This window comes from Sesamum indicum, linkage group LG9 (assembly GCF_026168435.1).
Source record: "Sesamum indicum cultivar Baizhima isolate 11 linkage group LG9, ASM2616843v1, whole genome shotgun sequence".
NCBI classification, from domain to species: domain Eukaryota; kingdom Viridiplantae; phylum Streptophyta; class Magnoliopsida; order Lamiales; family Pedaliaceae; genus Sesamum; species Sesamum indicum.
The window spans coordinates 26,311,484-26,334,216 of NC_142665.1; the positions used below are offsets into that span (position 1 = coordinate 26,311,484).

Here is a 22,733-nt window from a genome sequence, read left to right on the forward strand (position 1 = left end):
CTTTCTCGGGTGCTTTCTCTCACTCGGCCTATATCTTTCTCTCAAATTTTAAATTTGAGTTTCTTGTTTCGATAACGAGCTTTTGAGTGTTTGATCAAGGTATTTTTCGGTATATTGCTAAAATTAAAAGAACTGCAATCGTCTTATCTTGGGAGAAATTACGTTGTACCTGGTGCACTATTGATATGAGACGTATATTTTCTTCAGATCAAGTAGTAATTCTGCGATTCGGTTAAATTAACGATTACAATTGAATTGAGAATTGTTACGATACAATTCCCGTTAAACCATTTTTCCTTGCAAGAAGGATGAAATGTAAAAATTGGGAGTTGGGTACGTGGAATTTCTTCAAGTCTGCCGTGCCCTTGCAAAGCTCCAACTAGTAGAGTGATATTATTTTATTTTTCCTCCAGCAGATTGATATAATACTTTTGAGACGTGCATTCTTGAAAAATATGTTTTTTCGTAGATAATTGTTGACTCGTAGAAATGAGAATCCAAACTTAATGTGACCACCCTTTAATATGTGTTTTGCAGAACAGTTAATACAAAATAAAGGAAAAGAATAAATAAAATGTTATGTAGGGCAAAGCTAGACGTATACATGTATATTCTAATACATCAGATTTGAATATGGGTATGATTAGCGCCAAGTCAACTATGTTTGCTCAAGGAACGGCAAACATTGGCGTGCTGGATTGTCATTGTTTTTACATTTAAAGCTTGAGATGCGGCTCTAAGGGACACATATAGTCGTTCATACATAATACATATTCTAGATGATTAATTATGAAATACTAGGGGAGCATGTGCCACAAGCATCCAAAATCGTAAAATTGCTAAATAATTACGTAACAAATTGGATTAATGAATAAAGACCAAAACAACGGTGGACAGATAGCCAATACAAGGGACAAGCGATTTTGTCAGAAATAAATAATTAACAAAAAACAAACACCAAAGTACAGTAAGGACAAAAGAAGGTGTTCTCTAGAAGCCTTCTTCCTTCAGTATGTCTACTGCCATACTGGTTACAATGAATGAGGAGACAAAGGCAATAATTAGGCAATGATCTATCGTCTAGGGCGGTCGGAAAGATTCCAAGCCTCGCCATCAATCTTATCGTTTTCAAATATAGACACGTGACTTTTGGAGGGACAGAAGACATGAAAAGATTAACGTCAAGTTGGTGCCGCATTTTGTAATTTACTCTTGAGTGCAGCTACCGCTTGAGGTTGGGACTTGGGTCCCCAAATATATGGACAATCTTTCAAAGTATTTTTCTATATATATGGATATTTCAGAATCTTATATGACATCTTTCACATGAAGACAAACTTATGCCAATTTAAGAAATTGAGACGAGATGTAAAGTTCACAGGGGCGTACAGAAATAGCAAAATGTTAAAACGTACTCGTTCAAAACACATAAATCCAAGATGCAATAAAAGTTTCTATCCCCATGCCAAGCTTTCTCCGCCCTACAATAGCATCGTCTCATTAGAACTTGTTTTTGGCCGCGGAACACTGGAACCATAGAACATGGTAACGAGATATTATAATGTACTGTAAAAAGACAAAGTAGTTAAAGAAAAGGAACAAAATCAGGGCACTTAAAACCACATACTCCTGACACAATTGTCCTTACACGAGTAAGGAGATAAGGAGACAAAACATTATTTCTTCGATTTGCAGTCGAAAAGTGTCAGCGGGGAAAGCAGATCAAATGGCAAAGAGTTAAAAGCCACAGTGAAGAAAGAACGCAATCTCTTGGCCAATTTTATTTTCCATAAACAGCTCCAGCCACATCTCTCTGCAGTTAAATTGTTTCTGGGCATTTACAACACTAGTAGATCAAACTTGATTATTGATCATGCAGAATGGGATGTTTCTGAGCAACTCCTTGCTTTACCTATAGATTTGAGTGGCCTATGCGAACATGAACCCGATGCCATGAGGTGTTAAGTATCCCCCTCAAGTTCCAAATGACTTCTACATTTTCAGGTTGGACATTACCGGCTATATCCACCTGGAAGTAATTGAACAAATACCGAGTTAGTGCAGAACTAGAAGCATATTTCTGCATATGGAGAGGACACCCAACTTATATACGAACTGAAACATAACAATAAGAGTGTAAAAATAATATGTATCGTACTGCTTTGGCAACTATCTCAGTGCTCTGACGGATGTCAGCTTCAGCCTCAAATAGCACCCATGCCCATTTATCACTACTTTCAGAATCAGAAATGTATGGGATGCCAGGTTTCTGCAATTTGGAGGCTTCCACCCAAGTTTTGCCACCATCAATCGAGACATCTAGTCTCTCTATGCCACGACCCCCTCCTGACACTGCATAACCCTTGATAGTTATCTGACAATTGACAAACAGTTTATGTTACAGTGATTTAATGCTAAGGAAGTCGCGTCCAAATCAAGCAAATCACCTATAAAGAGAGAGAAGCAACAAAGATTCACACTTAGAACTACATTCGTATTGAAGCCACATGTAAACAAGAAAACATCAAATGTGTCTTTTACAACTACATCAGAATCCCAGATTGTCTAAGTCCTTCATTTGGCTATCAAGAATATCCATCGTAATAAAGCATTTTGAGTGCCTCACAAATAGACCAGATATGGTACAAGCCATAGAGCAACTGAAATAGTTTCATCACTTGTTCAGTTCAAATGCTTATGGAGTGATCTCTAAAATGCAGTGGTCATCGAAATGGTCTGATTCTACTCCTTTGAGCATTCAGTTGAATTTTGAGTGAATCCCAAAAAATAGAAGGGATGTTTCACCAAAACAGTATTCTGAAGCCGCTGGACAATAACCATCTATTAGTGTGTTAAAGTGATCAGTTTTTGAAAAGCTTTAGTGCCTCAAAAGTTAAAACAAGCATGGACAGAAGCAAGTAACTTGCTGTAAATGCATAAATGTTAACATGAGACTGTAGAGTTTTGTTAATGAAAACAAAAAATGAAACATAGAGATCTAATTTAACTGCACAAGCAGCATAAGGATAAGATATATAAACTAAGACCCTGCTGACCTTTCCAGGCTTTACCATGTTTACATCGTCCAGAGAACATATTGCACACTGCAAGCAGCACAAATTTCAACAATAATCATTATCTTGAAGCAGACTATAAATAATAAACATTATCTGCTTAGGCTGACAACAAGTTTCCAAGATTCAGTTACTGCATGTTACTAGGGTGTTGATGAACCAACCTGGCTCTTGTGCTTGGAGAACCAGTTGAACTGAGGTTCGACTCAAGCTCAAATTTTCAACTCGACTTGTTGGCTTAAACTAAATATAACCATTCAAAAGTTCAATAGCCAACCTGTGAGCTTCTTTTAGTTTTTCAAAATAGTACTATAAGATTATTAACAGTAACAGCAGTAATAGTAGTAAAAATATTATATTAGTATTCTTTATGAAAATTTTGATAATAAAGTTAAATCATTAATAATAAGAATATATTTTAATATAATAATTCTATAACATAATAAACATGATTATATTTTGTTTAGCATATAATCCATAAGAAAAGAATACTAATAATAATCACTATACGATAATTATTGTAACTAAATCAGAAAAGCATGATTCACATCAATGTAGTAGTATATTTAATATTTTATATACGTCAGTTCGAATTCAGGCTTGGCAGTAAATGATCCAAACTCGAGTCTGATATGAAATCAGCTTGAGCTTGAATGCTAAAATTTTCATAACCTTGATTTGAGCTCTACTCATTCACACCTCTTTATGGCTGTGCATTAATGCCAGTAATCAAAGACTAATCTTGCCATCTTAAAGCTAAAAAATCAGAACATCAGCTGTGAAAATACAGTCAAAGTAGCATGAGAGTATTTCGAATTCAGGCTTGGCTGTAAATGACCCAAACTCAAGTTTGATATTTCTGAAATCAGCTTGAGGTTGAATGCTAAAATTTTCATAACCTTGATTTGAGCTCTACTCATTCACACCCCTTTATGGCTGTGCACTAATGCCAGCAATCAAAGACTAATCTTGCCATCTTAAAGCTAAAAAATCAGAACATCATCCGTGAAAATACAGTCTAAAGTAGCATGGGAGTATTTAAAATCTATATTCCAGACACTATTATCAAAATTACACAACATTACAAAAAACTGCAATGCAGCTTCCCCTGATTGTCATTAATAGAATGGGCAATACCTGAACTGGAAAATCCATTTGTGGCCTCCTTGTAGACCAATTGATATTGTCCCAATCGACTGAAGGTGGAAACATTTTATAATCCTTTTGCATAAAAAATCCCTGCAGAACACCAATATAAGCTACATAAAGCTGTGCAGTAACTGTTTAAAGGCACAAGCATAGACAACTGTTTACCTGGCATTCCTCAGCTATAATGTTGATCGAGTCAAGCCATTTGACAGAACGAGCACCAATAACACCAGGGACAATGACACGCAATGGATATCCATGATCCCTGTTAAGAGTCTTTACATGGAAAAAAATATTGTATAGTGAAATCAATGGAGGGAAATTTTCAAAATTCTGCTACCTTGAACCTAGAGGACAGTATACACGCGAATAAAGTTAGTTCAATGAAATATACAAACATGAAATAATTTGATAATAAGTTATTTGCCAACACAAGGATGCACCAGCTATTCTGTTGAAGATATTTGATGGATTAAGATAAAAAAAATATTTCAACACCCTTTACACAAAAGGTTGTCTTCTGTCTTTTTACTTCTCAACTTGCTCGGGTTTTTCGAAGAAATGTGTCATGACCACCCCAACCCAGAAAAGAAAAGAGCAGATACAAAGAGAGAAGAGTATAGAGACCTCTCCATTCATCTCATAAGCCAGTAAAACATCAGCCTCAGGGTTTGCTGCCTGACTTAATGGAATTGATGCTTTGTAGGGGCCTCCATTCTCTTCCTGTAATTATAATGGGATGGTGTCAGGTGACATTCTTGCTTGGCGCGATAAGAGAAAAGTTCCACAATCAGGATCAAAAGGGACAAGTAATTACCTTACACTTGTCAATGCTTACAAATTCAACATGTTTTCCTCCAGATGGTGTTGCATGCGAGCACTTAGGAATTCCAACAAGTTCAAGAACATCAGCCAATTTGGCCCCACTCCAAATAGCTGCAGGTGACATGCATGAAGATATAATTCAAAACACAAAGTGGAATTGCAAAGGAGCTTTTTCTCACATTTTATATACTCAGTCCTAAAGAAAGTATCAGCAGAAGAAATGAGTAATGATCAGATTACGTTAACACTTTGCGTTCTAATTATATCCTCTGCTGTCAAAACTGTTGGATCATATGATACAGTTGTAGAAAAAGCATTTCTTATAACTGATTGCATGCCATATCCAAACTTACGAAAATAATTTAACACATCGAACTACATCAAGTACACGTAATCTGGATTGCAGATGTATGTTTATGCAAGATAATCAAAAGCATTTATGCTTGTAATAGCTACACTAGCAAATATTCTTATTAATAAAGCAGAGAAGACATGTAAGTAATTCAGAATTGAAAAAAGCAGCAATAGCTCTCCAACAGTTCTAAGGTGAATCACTTCTCACTGAACTCCTAAAAGAATTGTAAAATCTCAAATATTATTAATCCTTACCATTTCCTATTGCAGCAACGTCCCATCCAACTCCTTTAACCTTTCGAATTCTGCTCATGGCAGTCCTCCTATTGCCAGCGCACTGCGAACTTGGATCAACTATCATCCATATACAAACGGAGAAGGAAAGTAATGCACTTAATAATTCTATTCATGGGTGGAAGCAGGACCTGCCAAGGAGGAAACCTGCTTACCCAATCTATGGCAACATGACAATTAGCCTGAAAGTAATATTGATAATGTTGACTCTCAATTACTTCTTTTGTGGTTAAAAAATGTAACATACCCTTACTTTTACAACTTCAAACTCTGACCTAAAGCAATTGGCAGTGTAAATACAGACATCTGCAAAGTATCAGCAATTTGTAGAACTCATACTTCGTTTGTGTGCTTCAATATATGCAACTCGAGAGAACACATTCTTTTGATTCGACAGCTAAGTAAATTATTCATATACTAACTTTCTACTGAAACATGGTACAAACACTTCATACTATGATCGACTTCCACAGCTCCATATAAAGGCAGATAGCCCTTGCCTGTCCTGGGGGGTTCCATGTAATCATCACTGAGTGACAACCTATAAAGGCAGATAAAGGATACCGAAATGCAGTAAAAAGAAAAACCAAAGAGCGCGTACAGACCTGTAAAGTTGCAGTAACAGTATATTTTGGAAGCTTCCTGTTATTCATAAGACAGGATAAGGCACAGGGGACAGTAAACTTGAAACCGTTGGGCGAATGATTCACTCACCAGATATCTTTCATGAACAGCTGTTTGGGATTTCCGATTAGGCCAGTGATATAAACACTATATCTGGTAAGCCAAACAGATTGCGTGAGCTAAAATCAAATAATACTAAGATGTAGAGATATGTAGTTATAGAAAAGTGAAGGAATCAGACTTGTCTACATCATCGACTATTGGAATTGGTCCATGATTCCTCTTATAGAAGAACTCCACTGGTGTCACATAAGATGAAACTAAATCTGAACGGCGTGGCTCAGCATTGAAAGGTTCCTGGACCAAAAATATGGATCATAGAACAATTTCTTTCTGTGCAATTTATCAGTATAGATTGATAAAATGATAAATATAAACTACATCCACATATACTGAAAACAGATATCACAAAACGGATTGACCAAGCATCTTAAATTATGTTGTTTCGCTTCCTTTCTTTCAGATTAATTTGTACACTCTTACAGTGTACTTTTTCATTTTATTTTCTCCCCTTAGAACAGTTTTGGCATAATCACAACGCAGAAACGGATTAAGAGGCAAAAATGAAACAGCGGCTGATTCAGCTAGCTAAATAACAAGAACATAAAAGTTGTAAGATATCAGATTGGGAATTGAAACTTGTATACTATACCACGCATAAGAATATCGTGTTCCTACAAATAACTATAATAGATACATATAGCAATACAGCAGCACATGGGACGAATATTCCTCAATACAACTCCATAGATCAACAGAAAAGCGAAACGACCGAGTTTATGTACGAAGAATGAGCGATCAACCTTGGAATTAACTACGAGAGCAGGGTGGCGAGGAGGCTCTTGCGCATAATCAGAAGGCGCCCTCAGTCCAGGCATTTTTAGCTCTCAACTCCGCTCGTCACTATGTGAATAATAGAGAGTCGGTCAGGTGGGACTGGCAGTGCTCTCCGAGTGTCCTCGAATGGTGAAAGTTAACGCCAAGGCTAAATAACAAGAGAATTTGGGTGTGATTGATCAGATCAACGGTGATAAAGGCGGCTGTGAAACTACTCCTTTTCAACCTACCGTGACGGTAGTTTGTACTTAAGCCTTTTGGCTATAACTTATATCTCTCTGCCCGTCTTTATCTGCCAATGCAATTTTCTGTGGGCGTATGGGCTATTACAGAATTGTTATTGTATTTGTGCGTGTATTCCATAACCATAAGCCTTAGCTCAGCATTCTATCACATCCCTATCCCAACTCTGAGACAAACCAACTCCACACTTTGGAATCTACATCACTCTCCAACATAAATGGTTGTACAGGTATTTACAACTTGCAAATCTTTTCTATTTTTATTTTTTAACCTAAGTCATCTTATTAAATCAATCACAGAAATAGTTTAATTATTTTTCTTTAACTACACACCAATCACATAATAATTATATTACAATTGTTATATAATTAATTCAGATTTAATCAACCTGATTTGAATTAAATTTTTTCTTAAAATAGAATATTGTGGGTAAAATTGCGTCAGTAAATTAAACGGGTCAAATGATTTGGTTTCGGGCCAGCCATTATGAGGGCCCATTTCAGGTATTGTTGAGATCAGGTCACAATCTAAATATGGGCGTATGTGATCAAACTAATTGGGCCTACTAAGTCCTTGTGAAGTAGTTGTTGGACTTTTTATTTAGACGAGAGCTTAATATAAAAACAATGATGAGGCCTATACAGGACCCTCAATAACTTTTCTCGTAAAATTCTCTCTCGCCTATCGCTAGGCCATAACTGCATTGGCCATCCATCTAACACCATGGCAGCTGTCTTCACCACAGGCTGAGCATGCTTCACTCTTGATGGCGGACAAATGTAAATCAATGGATCAGGTAAAGCAAATCCAGGCCCAGATGATTGTCACCTCCTGCATTCATGACACCTTCGCTCCAGCCGCTTACTCAACTTTTGCGTTCTCTCTCTCCGCTTCTGGGGACCTTAATTATGCTTTGAAGCTCCTAGAACATACTCATATGCCTGGAACACTGTAGCTAGAGCACAAGCAAGTGGTTCGAGTCCTTCTGAAGGCTTACTTCTTTATGCTGACATGCGAAGGTGCGACGTTTTACCTGGAAAACACACAAGTTTGAGCGAATCTACTTTACAGCAATGGATGTTGATGGGAACTGTAAAGTACATAAATGCTGAAAGCCACTTCGTTCCAGAAGGCAAAGCTGCTGTCGAGATTGTTGCAGGAATCTCTGTTGGTGTACAAACAGCAAAACTACTTAACCAGGGGCCCAATTATGACTTGGAATTCATGCTTGGAGATGCAAATGACCCCTGCTCTGGAGATCTTATGCTCGGGGTTATAGCAGGATCTTCAGTTCAGAACTTTACTGTCCATAGTAACGGAACTGGAGCAGCAAAAAAGTAAGCCTTGACATTTAAGGGAATTGGACCAGGTCCAACCCCGATAAGCTTTCAGAGCTATACGCAAGACAGAATGAAGAGGGCGTGTTCTATGGTCCATTCATTGATGGTGTTGTTTTACGTGTTTCGAGTTGGTACAAACCGGATATGCATTGTGCTTTCCTGATTGCTGTGCTCCTTGTAGGCCTTCTACAAACAAGTGGGCTAGCACAATCATTCATCATCTTCAAAAGATTAAACAAGTGAGATTTGCGATTATGCCAAAACATAGTGCAGATTGGATGGTTGCTGATATTTCTTTCGCAGTAGGGAAACAAATGACTTGCTTCCCAGAAGTTTATTATCATTTTCAATCATCTCAAAGTTTCTGAAAATTACGTAATATCATATACAAAAGCAGATCATTTCGCTGCTTAATCACTGATCAATACCACTCGAGAAGGTATGTAGATCTATTGTAGAAGTAATGTTTCGTCCCTCGACTCACGTCCACCCAACCTAAAGGGGCAATCTCGCACCTTTAGTAATGGAGTAATCCCACTGTGAAATTCCAATAAAATATAATACATATTACGCAACAACCATATTCAACATATCCCCATTTTAAGTGTCTTCCTTGAAGTATCTGCACAGGCACAGAAAGGAATAATTATCAACTCATTTGTCATAAATCAAAGTATTTACTATCTGGACATAAAAAATTCATTGCAAGGAAAATATAAAGGGGTTTTTGCAAGCAGAATTCAAATGTAAGCAGCAAAGACGGTTTGGAAACTTCATTTATACCTGTACAAAAGACTCGAGTATTGTTAATAAATTCCAAGCCATATACAATGCTAAACGTTTTGCACTGAATTGACCCACTCCACACGTTTTAGAAGAGATTGATACTCTTTGCTCCTGGACCATTCATCAATCTCACGTGCACGCAAAACCGGAAGAGGATGTGAAAGTTGACTTGTTTGAGCATTCCTGAACAGCAATTAACAGGTAAACCATCTAGCATAAATTAACGTCCAACTTTCATAGCATGATTACTTTGCTAACCTTATATACCACCCAACTGGGCTAGAAGAAGCCTTCTCATAAGAGCGAGCTTGCTCCAGAAAGGCATCCACATTTAATTTATCCGCCATAGAGGGACAGCCACCGGCTAACTTCATCAGGACAGAGATGACCACCTCTTGTGGGGGCACAGAGGGAAGGTTAATTAAAAATAATTATAGTTAATCACACAGGATTAACCTTAAAAATATCTACCTTTGGATCTCGAGCAACAAGAAGTGCTGCCCGATCACAAGTAAGCTCTGCTGCTCGGAGCCAGCGGAAGAGCTGTTCTTCTAATCTCTGAGCAATCAAACTGCCGAGGCCTATGAGCAAGGAGCTTGTGAGACAGAGTGCATTACTAAGAGTAATAACCTAAACACTAATAAGCAGTTTGGCTTCCCAAAATCAAGAAGCAAAGATTTTCTTCTAATGCAACATTTGAGGTTCCATGCTGCACATAGCTTGCACCACAGAATGACATTATCCAGCTGATAACTGAATACACTCAATGACTTAACCAAACTTCAACAAGAAGTTCTAAATCTGACTGAAACATAAGGCAAGATCTTCTAAATCTGACTGAAACATAAGGCAAGATCTTCTAAATCTGACTGAAACATAAGGCAAGATCTTACCGGGTAAAGAATACGCTCCAAGAGTAAGAATATTAGCAAATGTGAGCCATACACCATGGTCACACTTCAGATGACCCAGCTCGTGAGCCAAAACAGCCTGTATGTGAAACAGCAAAAGAACATGAACAGAATACAATAACACTCGGACGCTCCAACATGTGACTTGAAACTACAGTTCAAGCATTGGCAAAAGTACGATTAGTTGCAACTGTTATACATAAAATGAAAAATAACAAGTGTCTATGCTAAAGAATATAAAATACCTGCAACTCCTTTCTCGACAAAAGCTCGACTAAGCTTGTATGAACAACAACAAATGGTTTTTTCCCACTGATAGCCAGAGTGTATGCATTGGGCACAGGACTTTGGCGCAAATACAAGTCAGGTGCTTCAATGTTCAGTATTCTGGCTGCCTCCACCAGCAACTCATGAAGTTCAGGGAGCTACAAAAAAAGGCCAAACCTAGTTACATGAGTAAATGAATATAAAACTAAACCTCGCCTGAAGTTAGCATTGAAGTGACCCCAATTAGCCTGGTTATAAGATGACAAAATCCATGTGTTAATATAAATATTTTCCAGTATTTCAAACTCTGACAAAGTTAAAGGATGAAAATTATATAGGAAATCATCCAAAACAATTTAGATTCTAAATGGTTATCATAAGTTATCACATATTCAGTAATAAAAACAAACAATGGCTATCCAAAAAATCCTTCATCGTGTAAAAGTGAATACCCTGCATTTGGGATTGAAGAGTCATCCTTTCTAATGCATTTTTAATTCAATGTAACAAGAATAACATAAACACACAAAATTAGAAACCAGTTAATTAGAATTGTCATTGCACTAAACCTGATTTTCAGAAACAAGAACAGATGTCCCTATATTCTCCAGAAGCATGACTTGTTCTGTAACAGTTCCTGCAACCACATATTGATTAACTAACACAAATGCACCAATTAGGGCTTCAAATTTTTACTCAGGCGCACCATTTCCATTCGATCAAGTGAGTTAGTTGGCAACCCATTCGAGTAATTTCAAGAGGCGGTTCAAAAGAATTATCAGAAATGAAATTATCGGTCAAAAGCGACAAAGCAGCTTAGTTCTCGCTCATATTTCCAAGTAAATCCCCAATAAGTTAAAACTTAAACTAGCTATTACTTTTAAACCAAGAATTGCTCAATCGTATTACCTAATAAAGCTTTTCCAATTTCGTTTAGCCCTGGAATCGCCCTCAGAATCAACGTATTCTGAATCACATAAAAACAGAATACCAAAGGATATGTATTTACACATCTCAAAGTGCTGAAAATAACTAAAAATTATTGTTATTCGAAAGTGCAACAGAGAAAGTACTTGTCTATCGAGGGGATGCCTGAAGTCATCTGCATCAAGATCGCGAATAGCAACGGATGAAGCAGCTCGACAAACAAAAGCTTTACTCCTCGGTTTGCTCTTCAGAGGCTTAAGCTTAAATCCACCAGGAAAGCTGATTAGCGGCTTATTTGTGGTACTGAAGTAGAAGCTAATCGGGGATAGTTTCTCCGAGCAATTAAGGGAGGGGAGAGGAATCGCAGCCATTGGAATTGGAAGTGGAGAGAGAGCTGTGGAGGCGTACGTCAGCGTATGAAATGAGAAGTCTGCTCCAGTCGTTCCATTTGGTAAAATATGCATACACGACAGAGCAGTTTTGTTTGTTTGATTCAACAGTATATTTCTGTCCACAGCCAGTAGTCCTGGTAACTATTTGCCGCCATTTCATTTTCGGTTGACTTTTTAACTCAATAACCACTGAATATCTGGGACTGGGAATATTTATAATATTATTACAAGAAAAACAACTTATATTTTATTGCGGAAAATAAAATTAAAGAATTAATGTGGTTTTGTAGGATCTGATCCTGGCCTGTCAATTAGCGCACATGAAGAAAGTTTAGATATTTTGTTTAGTTTGAATAGAGAGAGTTAACACTTGACAGAAATAATAAGTTTTTTATAATAAAAATTGTGGACATCATCTTTAATCAAATTAAAAATTCAAGAATGGACTCACTTAATTTGGAGGATAATGAGTCAAAAAATTCAGTCTTCAAATGCCAAACAGAAAGAAGAAAGTTGGGGAGAGTCCTCCCATCTCTTGAGCTTCAAGACGTATGGCATTTCAAGGTCTGTAGAAGACACCGAAATACGTTCCTTTGTTACTCATAATTATGCAAATAGCGTTTTAAGGGTATGCAGTATTGCAACACCTTCGGCACAACACAAACACAATCTAGTCATATTACAAGGCTTCCAGGCTGTTACCCAGCTTCCATTTTCATACACGAGGTCGTCTGTATAAAGATTACAAGGGTAAATATAGTGAAGCTACTTAAATCTTCACAAAGCACCATTACATTTATTTGGCTACAGACAAGCCAATCCTAGCCTCTAAAAGTCGCACAACAAGATTTTACCTCCCAAGCTTGCGCTCCATGGAAAATCTGTGAAAAGCACTTGGATGCTCCACAAAACTACAGCATAGACATACATTACTAAATTTGTTTATGCTGGGCTTGGATTAATTGTCGGCAACAGCATTCTAGACACCAGCTTGTTCGCAGAGATCTAGCAAGTCCAACGTCTGCAACATCCAAAATAGTATAAGGTTGTGTTAGGAATAATGGATTTGGATTTGACTAAGGATTTGAAATAAATCGATTTTGAATTCCTTTTATTTCAAATCAACATATTTGAAATCTCTTATTTTGAATTACAAGGAATTTGTGCAAGGATTTCAAATTCATTTGGCCAACGATTCTATAGCATCTCAAAGAGATCTAATATGACTAGGTTATTTAGGTCGATTTCAAATTCATCATAAATAGGCTTAAAATTTAATGGGTTAAATGAAGGGTTTAAATCCACTTATTTATTTTATGATACAAATAAATTAGATGGATATCAACTATGGATTGTAAACCCACAAGAGTCAAATACATCAATCCAAATGTACCCTAAGGCTAAATGAGTCCTCATGTATCGACCTCAGAAGAACAATGCTACGAGTGTAAAGATTAAAGCTAACCTCAGGTACAGAGAGCTCAAGGCGAAACTTGGGACCATCATAATGATGCAAGACTGGCCTAAAAGCATCTTCCTCCAGAGGCTTGCAGAGTTTCCTGACACGAATTCTCACCTAGTTGAAAATAACAGTTACCAAGTCAAGAATCAAGGTTAGAGAATATAATACAATTGCATGCAAAACTTATACTTGTAGTTCACATAATGTATTTGTACCTGAGCAGGGAACCTTGATTCTCCTTTGCACTTCTTGTCTTCCCAAGCAGTAGGATCAATGTTGGAACCACCAAAAGTTGTTGCCTTTGCAAAACAAAGTGAGAGCGCAAAATAACTTAAGACTTTGCAAAACCAGCCATGTTAACTCAGATCCCCCCCCATGTAATTCAAAAAAAAAAATTGCAGAAAATTGACGCATACCTCAAAGATACCATGCAATTGGTGAGTAGTGTAATTGTAGAGGAACAGAGGTAAACCAGGCGTTATTGCCCTTACAGAATCTCTATATCTTGGGGGCAAACCTACAAAAGAATGCCCAACGGTGACAACAGGTTAAAGATTACATATATTATGCAATCCAAATCAACACAAACGAAGAACAATCAACTTTGCCTGACATAAGGAAGCAAATAACAGTAGTTGCGTGTGAAAGGCACCAATGGGTGAAAATCATGGGACAAAAGCTATTATAAAACTTGGAATTAGATGCAAGGGAGAAAATTATATAACTACCAAATAGTTGTCTCTTCAAATCCTCCTGCATTGTGTCATTGTTGCAGACAAAGATATATCCACCAAGAACCTCATTTCTTGGCAGCGTCTCTGCGGCAGGTAAGGTCTTGAACCTTTTGTCAACTGCATTGTTTGAATTTACACTGTCCTCCTTGTTGCTAGTGGTGTTGCCGTTGCTGTTATTAGGCTCCTTGATGTGGTTGATATTGTTATATTTGCTTCCAGAAATATTTGCCAGAGAGCTGACATTGGGATTCTGATAAACAGCATTCATATTGTAAATACCAGTCCTCAATGAACTTTTGGTTACATTCTCATTCAACTTTGCCTCCAAATTTAACATGTTGAAGTTAAAACTTTCAAACTTGTTGTCCTCCTGAAATGCAAAATTATCCCTGGGCCTCATTTCCGCAGAACCCTTCGAGAGATCTAAGTTGATTCTTCGCTCCGGCTTTAACCTTGTCTGCTCAGCCAATTTTGAAGCCGCCACCAACCACTTGTGATCCTCTGACACTTTCGACTGTCCTCGGAGCTCGTCACCCAACTGCCAAAAGCTGTGAATACTCTCCATGCTGGAAAATTTAGAATGAATAGATATAGAAATTTCTCAGATATCTGAGAAAAGGAAAAACTCTGTCAATCAATATATATATATATTTCCTAAATTATGCATTACATAAATGCACAATAGAAATATAGTAAACAATTAGTAAAATACAAGAAACAATAATTTATTGGTTGAGTTGCTGCTCAACGGGGAAAGAAGTTTCCACAGAATAATCCAATCTGGCAAATTTGACGATGAAACAGCAATGTTTAAACTGTTAGCCAACCCACAATATCAACTAGAAAATACAATTCCGGAAGGGAGTGAGATTCCTGAAGTAGGTGTTCATAGTTTCACCACTCAAAATTCCAAGTGCAAAGTTACTTTCCATTTACAAAAAGTATGACTAGTAATCAAATCCTAGGTATAGGATACTCCAGGCTTGATCTGAAATTCAAATATGAGGATTCAGTAAATATAATAGTAAATTACATGTGTCAACTTGTTTGACCTCAATAAACTCGAAAGGAGAATCCTGAAACCGGATAAGTTTTACCACTTCGATTATAGTATAAGGAAGCCAAATAACTACGCATTAATATGTCACATTTTCTATAGAATAACACAAACCCATAGGATAAGCTTGAACAACCCTCATCATGTCTTATAACTTCATAAAAACATCACACATCAAAGTATTCACTTTAAAACGTTATCTTTCCTTAAATGTCAATCCCAGGGCGGTAATGATATACATATATGGAAAAAAAAAAAGGAAAAAGAAAGAACGGGAAAAAATGAAAACAGAAAACAGAACTTAAGATCAAGTATCGCCTAAGAAGTTTTCAAATTTTATTTGAAATTTCCAGACTCTGAAAGTAGCTTCTTCAGAGTTGACCAACATTGAAGCTAAATAAGCTCCACTTAAACAGAAGTACATCCAAATCCATGCAATGCTGATGTAAAGAATACCCGATTGTGTCACAAACAGCAAAATGCATGAGCAAAAATGCAAGAGATTCAGCATTTTTACCCACAAGTTATGCATAAAAAGAGTTTTCAATAAATAAAATAATATTCAGGGACCTTTAACTTAATTTGACTGGATAAAATTAATGGATTAAATTCAACAGATCAGCAAAAATCAAGCGTTAAACTGTTAAACACAAGCCCTAGATTTAGGGATCCAAAGCTCAAAGCTAAAGCTAGAGAGAGAAAGTACACACCTTTATCCCCTCGGGTATGAATTACCGGAAGATGCGACAGAGGAGGAACAGAGTAGACGTTCCGCTTTTTATAGCTAACAAATTCAGCGGAATTGCCCTTGACCTGTTGCTTTATTTTCACAATTGGCACTGAGTTTTCGAAATATTTTGGGGAAAGCGACAAAGTTTCGTGAGCTACCTATAACTTGGAGCTCACACGCGCTTCCCACTCTCCTGCTTCTTGTAATAAACTTCAAGCTTCAAACTTATGAAAAAATAAATTGCCTCAAAAAACATATTTTTATAGGAGTCTTTGCGAGCAGTTTAGAAAAATATTTTTTTAATTTTTTACTCTTATAAAATACTTCTCGCTGCTTTAAGTTTTTTTTAAATAATTTTAATTTTATTTTGACTATCTTATCCTTATTATTATTTTTATATTTATATATTTAAAAGTTGATATTGGAGTTTTCACACATTTTGAATAATTTAACAATAATCAAATTTACACTTTTACATGTTTAATATTTTAAAATTTTATATTTTATTTACTATCTCATTTAATTATATTACTCCGTTCACATATTATTATTTGATTAAACATATTTTTTGTAATTTTTTTAAAAAATAAATATGAAATATACTAGTCGAAATAGAATTTATTATTTTTTGTGAAAAATAATTATTATTGACAAATAAGTGAAATAATAAGTAAAAAATAATATTTTTTTAACACATAGGGACAAATGATTTTTAATCAATTAAGTTTATTTTTTTTCCAAACACTATCCAATTTAGTTTTATCTAATTTTTCACCTTTTTAACAAATCTACTCACTTTTAATTCTGCTACAATTTTCAACTTTTTCTATTAAAAGTCACTTTTCTAAAAGTAGAAGTTTTTGCAAACACTCTCTACCTATCATTGTTATGATAAACAACATTATTTTTATAAAGAAACCAAAAGTGTAGTAGGTAATAAGAACCTGCAAGGAACAGAAACTTAGGAGGAGCAGGAGTTTACAAGGTGAAAAACCTACTGAGGAGCGGAAGCCTGTAAGATAAGAAAGTTTGCGAGGAGCGTAAACTTATTAAGTAAAGAGAACCTGTGAAGAATAAAAGTCTATGAGGAGCAACAGTTTGAGGATCTGAAATCCACGAGGTACAAAAACCTACGAGTTGGGGAGTCCTACGAAGAGAAGGAATATATGAGGTAAAAAGAACCGCCGTAGAGGAAAGAAACCTACAAGAAATAAAAGCTTACAAGAAATACAGAACGTATAGAGTGATGGAAACATACGAAAAACAAAGATACGAAAATTAAACCCCTTAGCAGTGTACGAAGAGGAACTTTTAATCAAGGTGATGATCTCAACAGGCAAGTGAGAACAGATGACAGGTGTAATAAAAAAGAAGATATCTTCTAAAGATTTTCATACGAGCTACTCAAATCAACATATAATCTATAAAAGTCATAATAAATGACATAACACAAATAAAAAAGCAGAAAACAAAAAGAATAAAGATAGAGAGAAATTTTGATCATACACTAATTTTTGCTTGCGTAGCACATTTTAAGCAACATCAATAATTAATTTAACCCACCGTGATTGTTATTCCTCCGAGCAAAGCTGACATTAATAAATAGTACAGATTGTGTATAGAATGATGTGCATTATAGGATAGCGTTTGCGCCGAACACGCGAAGTGGCTGCGAGTGCACAAGTATTTGAGGATGTAAAAAAGGAGTCAAGGAGCTATTAATAAAAATAAATTATTAATTGTTCGGAAGCCGTCCGATCAGCATTTCGAAATGAATGAGTTTAGGTGGAAGACAACCAGACAAAGAAACTGTAGATAGCCTTGGCTCTGAAAATAGTCTCAATTCATTCAACAGGAAACCCCTGCTACTCTAATTTCAAATTATTGAAATGCTATGATCCGTTGGAATTTAAATTATATATATACTAACCGTATTATGTTACTGTTATATGCATATAATAAATATTTTTTATATTATAAAATTGAATGTATACTATAAATATATAAATAAATATATCACATTTATCAAAAAAATAACAATTAATTTAAGAGTATTATCGACATAGTAAAAACAATAATATTACAAACTGTGGTTTTTGGAATAAAAAGTAATTATTGTTAATTTGTTAGTACAGTACAGATAATACAGTTTAAATTGAATCTAATTTGTAATTTATGTAGTGTGCGTATCTAAGTAGTTCTCCGTCATTCTTTGTTGCTTATTTGGTGGCAACAGAATATTTCAAATTCTATTCTCCCAAATTGTTTATTCCAAATATTTGGCCATCATCTTTTCTGAAGCATCGCCTTTCTGCTGTTAATTCTTGTTTTTCCCATTTAATATATAACATATGACATGACACAAACAGCGTACCAATAATTTACTACAAACAGTTGTGGTATACATTTTACATGCATATAATAAATAAATTTTGATATTTTAAAATATATTGTAAATAAAAATTAAAAACATAAATAAATAAATTACATTTTAAACAGGAAAAAAATATTAAAGAGTATTATCAGTACAAAAAGAAAGAAATTGATATAGTCACCATCTGTTAAAAATAAATAAATAAATAATTTTTTCTTTTTATATTAAGTAGGATTGGGTGGAGTTGAAACAGAACTCAGCCCACATTCATTTGACTATTGAAAAGGCCGTACGTTTATTTACAGTATGGCCAATCAGTAAAACTGTGTGTCCACTGTTTCAAAGCCCAAAGGGGCTCTCCAAATTCGTTATAAAATCACAACAGCCCTAAGCAGAGACCCCTTCTTTTCTTCTGGAGAAATAAAATCCCGAGAAGAAGGAAAAGATTTATCAGTCGACGGAAACATGGAGATGTCAAACGATTTCGATCGCCTCCTTTTCTTCGAGCACGCTCGCAGAACAGCGGAAGCTACCTATGATAAAGACCCTCTGGATGCTGATGTACGTATACGCTTTTAGGAGCACTCTCCTTGTCTAGTTTTTCTGTGCTATTTCTTTTGTTAAGTACTAATCATTGTTTAACTGGTTTTTGCAGAATCTCACTAGATGGGGAGGAGTGTTGCTCGAGTTATCGCAGTTTCAGAACGGTGACGAGTCGAAGAAGATGATTCAAGGTTCAATTCCTACTCTGTAATACCTTCTACTTTCTACACTAGTTTTTGAATTTTTTTGGTTTGCCTTGTGTTAGTTTTTAGCTGAACTGCAGTACAACTGTTTTTGTTTATGAAACTAATTGAAAGGAATGTACGTTACGGAGTCGAGAATCTGGAGTTTGAGTTTGGAATAGTGATGCAGCTACTCTGTTACCTTCTATTTTACTGTGTTTGTCCATGTTATATTAAATTCATCACAAGTCTGTTGAAATTATTTTGTATTAGTTAAACACGATTAGAAATATGAGGCGCTCATTCTTTGGAAATAATCTAGTCAATCATCTAGCAATATATATGATAGAATAGTGATATAATGTTCTACATATATTTTGTGTTGAATGTTATATCGCATGGATGTGCATTTTTGGCTTGTTTTTAGGGTAATAGAGAGGCTGGAAACTAGCTCTTCATTTCAAAGCTTGAGCTACTTGAATTTCTTGTAGATGCTATAGACAGGCTAGAGGAGGCACTGGTTGTTAACCCTAGAAAGCATGATGCGCTCTGGTGCCTCGGAAATGCATATACATCTAATGCTTTTCTGATACCCGATCTTGATGAGGCTAGGGGTGACTTCCATAAAGCAACACAGTACTTTGAGCAAGCATATGAACTGGTACATTTAGTTAAGGACTGTTTGCTTATACTTTCAAATTTCTTTGCTGAATTACTCCCAATTGTTCGGTGCAGGAACCACAAAACGAACTTTATAAGAAATCTTTAGAAGTGGCTGCAAAGGTACATTTACTGTTGTTTCTCTTCATCATAGTCTTGTACTCATCAGCATCTTGTGTGGATGGATTACAAATGAATAGCTTTCTCTCTCATTTGTTTCCAAGTATAATTTTGTGACTTGTTGAGGTCGTGACTATTTGGCATTGCTTGTTTGTTGTCATTATATGATTTGTAATATACCCTTTCTACACATTGTCTGAGCATGAGTAAGAACAAAATTTTGGGCTCCAACTGTGGTTATAACAATACATATCTTGGCTTCCTCGGATATAAGCATATTATGTCGACTTATGTATTTGTTTTTCTTAAGGCTCCTAAATTACATGTGGAGATCCACAAGCATGGTCTAGGTCAGCAGGGTATGGCTCCAGGCCCGCCGCCATCTTCTACTACAAAGGTAAAGCATCTATCTTTGGATGTTTGAATGCAGAAATATGCTTCTTTGACCATCTGCGATTATCTTTGAGGCTGCATTTGATTTTGTGGAATCACGGGGGATTTTATGGTCAGTTTAGGCTAAGCTTTCCTTTTGTTTTTAGGTAATATAACAAAGATTGAGAATACTTGATTACTAATGAACACTTCCCAAGTTTAAAAAGAGTCCAAGGATCTCCTTTCCTTTCTCAATTAAGGTTTAAGCTAGGGTAAAGCTGATGAACAGTTACTCCTCCCTCATTTTTGCTTTTCGTCCCTTCCACATGCTAGTGCTAAACCTAAATTTGCTGCCAGACACGCCTGCCTCACCTATGTTTGCACAGATAAGCCCTTTGCCAAAAGACCTCATTGTCCAGGCATTACACTAATGTCTGCCACCTGCCCATCCTCCAGGCTTGCCACTATTCAACCCCCTTTTACCTGGTCCCAATCACCACCCTCATTGCTAACTCAGAAAGGCTGCTCCACCTTCATTGTTTGACTTTAAGTTTGAGTTATATGTGGTGATATTTGTGAATCCATACTGACGGAAGATTTGATAGTATACCAAAATGCAAAATGAATTCTTGAAATGAAGCGTTTGGTGTTCTGTTTTTGAAAAGATTACTTCTGATAGCTAATATTGTCTTATTATCACCTTCATCCCCTCCTTTCTTGGGGCCAAAAGGAGGACTTGTAAAGTGTAGACAACTGAAGCAAATTGCATTGTGAATTTTTATTACCTTTGCTCATGTTGATTCAGTTGTTTCTTAGTTTATTGCTAGTTTAATGGTAGCAGTTTTTGGACCACCTTATTCTTGGTAGCATGCGACTTATTTAATGATTGTATGCTACATTTTCTGCAGCAGCAGCAGCAGCAGAGCACAAAGAAGAGCAAAGGCAGCCAACTCAAATATGACATTTTTGGATGGATAATCCTTGCCGTTGGCATTGTGACATGGTTGGGATTTGCAAAATCTAATGTGCCTCCACCTCCGAGATAAATTGGGGCATTTGCTTTCTATGATTTGGCTGGTGTCCTCTGCTCCTGCCAAAAGGAACTCTTTGGGTGGGTGGGATTGTCTAGAGAGTCCCAGTTTCTTCCTTTTAGTTAAATTTATTTAACATAGGCATTCGGCTACGTCAGTCTTCCTACTGTTTTATTTGTCTTTCCTTTTTATGTTCACACTTTAAGTCTTGAAGCATTTTATCTATATTTGTTAGCTGTTAGCTAATATTGATATTTGCAATTCTTTTATTTTCCGAGATGCCCTACCATACGCTGCATGTTGATTTGTGCTAATAGTTATGATAGCCCTCTTTCTTTTTATTATTTATTTATCATTTTTGGTAGGTTTTATATTAAATATTTAGATAGTAAAAAGTGCTATTTCTAATAATTCCGTGCCTTGGATTGTTCTCAACACCATGCAATTTTCCCCCGCGTGTCGATTTTCTTTCATGTTTTTATCTGTCTGCTGAACTCAGATGATCGGTTTTTGGAATTTTGACCCACCTGCTTTTTTATATTTGTTCATGTTCCATGATCTCAGAGAGATCTGTGAGGACGATTAAAAGTGATGATTGCGCTTGACATGTTCCGTTTGCCGCCGATTGAATGTGCTTGAGGTAGGCCTGTCAATGGGTCAAAGTTGCCCAAGCCCAAACCCATTATAATGGGTCCAAGTCCAGACCTGGACCCCTATCTTTAAATTAGATTTAGATCCATAGAATTAAATTAATTGTGTCTGGGTCGGGTAAAATACCCGCTCTTACCTGTCAAGAACCAGACTCAAATTTCCCATCTTCTTCATGAATGCCATACCTCTGGATTCACCACTCTCTGTCAAGTTTCAACTCTGCCTCCGCCTCTGTCGCTTCCACCTCCGCCTCCTCCATCTCTGCTACTTCAACCTCCTCTGACTTTACACCCTTTGCTTTATCCACCTTCGCCCACTCTGTGGATTTCTAGTTTTTTTTTTGCAATATTTTCGCCAAGCATCAAGTGATTGATTGTTTGATTATAGTCTACATTTCCCGGATTCATATTATAACATTCTCAACATACCTAAAATCTAGAGTTAAAATAAACTATAATTCAACTATTATAAAATCAGAAATCCTCGTCCAATTTGGAGGCATGGGTTGTTCCATTCCGATTCTGAGGTTTAAAATTTCTGTTTCAGTGATGCAAGAGAAACCAAGGATATATCATTAGTCTTGCTTTGAATACCATGTTCTGGGTAAATGCAAGAGAAGAGAACCCAAGGATCAATTATTCTGTTGTAGCTAATTGATTATGGACATAAAATTGAGATATCTTGTGTTAATCTCTTTCTTTTCGGCTGTCTATTTTCCGCTAAGTGCTCAGTAA

At 36.3% G+C, this 22,733-nt stretch overlaps 4 protein-coding genes and 1 pseudogene across 18 annotated transcripts; 2 read left to right on the top strand and 3 right to left on the bottom strand.

Moving 5' to 3' along the window:
• Nucleotides 1-1,327: 1,327 nt before the first annotated feature.
• LOC105177425 (sulfite oxidase) lies at nucleotides 1,328-7,624 on the bottom strand. 10 transcript variants are annotated; one of them, XM_088884887.1, is made up of 13 exons: nucleotides 7,184-7,609; nucleotides 6,562-6,677; nucleotides 6,411-6,473; nucleotides 6,152-6,338; nucleotides 5,658-5,739; nucleotides 5,041-5,159; nucleotides 4,851-4,946; nucleotides 4,389-4,499; nucleotides 4,212-4,313; nucleotides 3,057-3,104; nucleotides 2,159-2,374; nucleotides 1,913-2,029; nucleotides 1,328-1,481 (listed from the first exon to the last, which is right to left on the bottom strand). In XM_088884887.1, the coding sequence occupies exons 1-12, from the start codon at nucleotides 7,256-7,258 to the stop codon at nucleotides 1,913-1,915; spliced, it is 1,332 nt and encodes a 443-aa protein (XP_088741013.1). In that variant the 5' UTR covers nucleotides 7,259-7,609; the 3' UTR covers nucleotides 1,328-1,481. The 10 variants fall into 10 exon arrangements, with proteins under 10 accessions (XP_088741013.1, XP_088741012.1, XP_088741014.1 ...); XM_088884886.1 differs by lacking the exon at nucleotides 1,328-1,481 and adding an exon at nucleotides 1,586-1,813; XM_088884888.1 differs by lacking the exon at nucleotides 1,328-1,481 and having other exon boundaries at nucleotides 1,586-2,029; nucleotides 6,152-6,196; nucleotides 6,302-6,338; nucleotides 7,184-7,600.
• Nucleotides 7,625-7,911: 287 nt separating this feature from the next.
• LOC148787052 (protein DUF642 L-GALACTONO-1,4-LACTONE-RESPONSIVE GENE 2-like) lies at nucleotides 7,912-9,043 on the top strand (annotated as a pseudogene).
• A 48-nt stretch (nucleotides 9,044-9,091) lies between these two features.
• Nucleotides 9,092-12,185, bottom strand: LOC105177426 (Peptidase family M48 family protein). Of its 2 annotated transcripts, XM_011100584.3 has the most exons (9): nucleotides 11,838-12,184; nucleotides 11,674-11,731; nucleotides 11,334-11,401; nucleotides 10,743-10,922; nucleotides 10,480-10,576; nucleotides 10,058-10,167; nucleotides 9,845-9,978; nucleotides 9,584-9,769; nucleotides 9,092-9,422 (listed from the first exon to the last, which is right to left on the bottom strand). In XM_011100584.3, exons 1-8 carry the CDS (start codon nucleotides 12,153-12,155, stop codon nucleotides 9,634-9,636), a joined length of 1,101 nt encoding a protein of 366 aa, XP_011098886.1. In that variant the 5' UTR covers nucleotides 12,156-12,184; the 3' UTR covers nucleotides 9,092-9,422; nucleotides 9,584-9,633. The 2 variants fall into 2 exon arrangements, with proteins under 2 accessions (XP_011098886.1, XP_088740480.1); XM_088884354.1 differs by lacking the exons at nucleotides 11,334-11,401; nucleotides 11,674-11,731 and having other exon boundaries at nucleotides 11,838-12,185.
• Nucleotides 12,186-12,657: 472 nt separating this feature from the next.
• On the bottom strand, nucleotides 12,658-16,206 carry LOC105177427 (B2 protein). 3 transcript variants are annotated; one of them, XM_011100587.3, is made up of 6 exons: nucleotides 16,047-16,206; nucleotides 14,274-14,888; nucleotides 13,962-14,062; nucleotides 13,761-13,844; nucleotides 13,549-13,659; nucleotides 12,658-13,104 (listed from the first exon to the last, which is right to left on the bottom strand). In XM_011100587.3, the coding sequence occupies exons 2-6, from the start codon at nucleotides 14,842-14,844 to the stop codon at nucleotides 13,063-13,065; spliced, it is 909 nt and encodes a 302-aa protein (XP_011098889.1). In that variant the 5' UTR covers nucleotides 14,845-14,888; nucleotides 16,047-16,206; the 3' UTR covers nucleotides 12,658-13,062. The 3 variants fall into 3 exon arrangements, with proteins under 3 accessions (XP_011098889.1, XP_011098888.1, XP_020554881.1); XM_011100586.3 differs by having other exon boundaries at nucleotides 14,274-14,845; nucleotides 16,047-16,205; XM_020699222.2 differs by having other exon boundaries at nucleotides 14,274-14,827; nucleotides 16,047-16,204.
• Nucleotides 16,207-18,799: 2,593 nt separating this feature from the next.
• LOC105177428 (mitochondrial import receptor subunit TOM20) lies at nucleotides 18,800-21,594 on the top strand. Of its 3 annotated transcripts, none has more exons than XM_011100589.3 (6): nucleotides 18,800-19,001; nucleotides 19,096-19,174; nucleotides 19,657-19,826; nucleotides 19,901-19,948; nucleotides 20,256-20,342; nucleotides 21,229-21,594. In XM_011100589.3, exons 1-6 carry the CDS (start codon nucleotides 18,906-18,908, stop codon nucleotides 21,361-21,363), a joined length of 615 nt encoding a protein of 204 aa, XP_011098891.1. In that variant the 5' UTR covers nucleotides 18,800-18,905; the 3' UTR covers nucleotides 21,364-21,594. The 3 variants fall into 3 exon arrangements, with proteins under 3 accessions (XP_011098891.1, XP_088740577.1, XP_011098890.1); XM_088884451.1 differs by having other exon boundaries at nucleotides 18,803-19,001; nucleotides 20,256-20,341; nucleotides 21,222-21,594; XM_011100588.3 differs by having other exon boundaries at nucleotides 18,804-19,001; nucleotides 21,226-21,594.
• Nucleotides 21,595-22,733: the final 1,139 nt, after the last annotated feature.

Coding starts and splice junctions, on each gene's coding strand:
- LOC105177426 (XM_011100584.3), bottom strand. CDS start 12,155: ATGCATATTTTACCAAATGGAACGACTGGAGCAGACTTCTCATTTCAT. Junction 10,577..10,742: donor TGTCGAGAAAGGAGTTGCAG/GTATTTTATATT, acceptor TTTCACATACAG/GCTGTTTTGGCTCACGAGCT. Junction 9,770..9,844: donor CCAGTTGGGTGGTATATAAG/GTTAGCAAAGTA, acceptor ATTGCTGTTCAG/GAATGCTCAAACAAGTCAAC.
- LOC105177425 (XM_088884887.1), bottom strand. CDS start 7,258: ATGCCTGGACTGAGGGCGCCTTCTGATTATGCGCAAGAGCCTCCTCGC. Junction 6,474..6,561: donor ATAGTCGATGATGTAGACAA/GTCTGATTCCTT, acceptor TTGGCTTACCAG/ATATAGTGTTTATATCACTG. Junction 5,160..5,657: donor CGTTGCTGCAATAGGAAATG/GTAAGGATTAAT, acceptor TGTCACCTGCAG/CTATTTGGAGTGGGGCCAAA.
- LOC105177427 (XM_011100587.3), bottom strand. CDS start 14,844: ATGGAGAGTATTCACAGCTTTTGGCAGTTGGGTGACGAGCTCCGAGGA. Junction 14,063..14,273: donor TTTGAAGAGACAACTATTTG/GTAGTTATATAA, acceptor ATTCTTTTGTAG/GTTTGCCCCCAAGATATAGA. Junction 13,660..13,760: donor AATCAAGGTTCCCTGCTCAG/GTACAAATACAT, acceptor ATTTTCAACTAG/GTGAGAATTCGTGTCAGGAA.
- LOC105177428 (XM_088884451.1), top strand. CDS start 18,906: ATGGAGATGTCAAACGATTTCGATCGCCTCCTTTTCTTCGAGCACGCT. Junction 19,827..19,900: donor TTGAGCAAGCATATGAACTG/GTACATTTAGTT, acceptor TGTTCGGTGCAG/GAACCACAAAACGAACTTTA. Junction 20,342..21,221: donor CCGCCATCTTCTACTACAAA/GGTAAAGCATCT, acceptor GCTACATTTTCT/GCAGCAGCAGCAGCAGCAGA.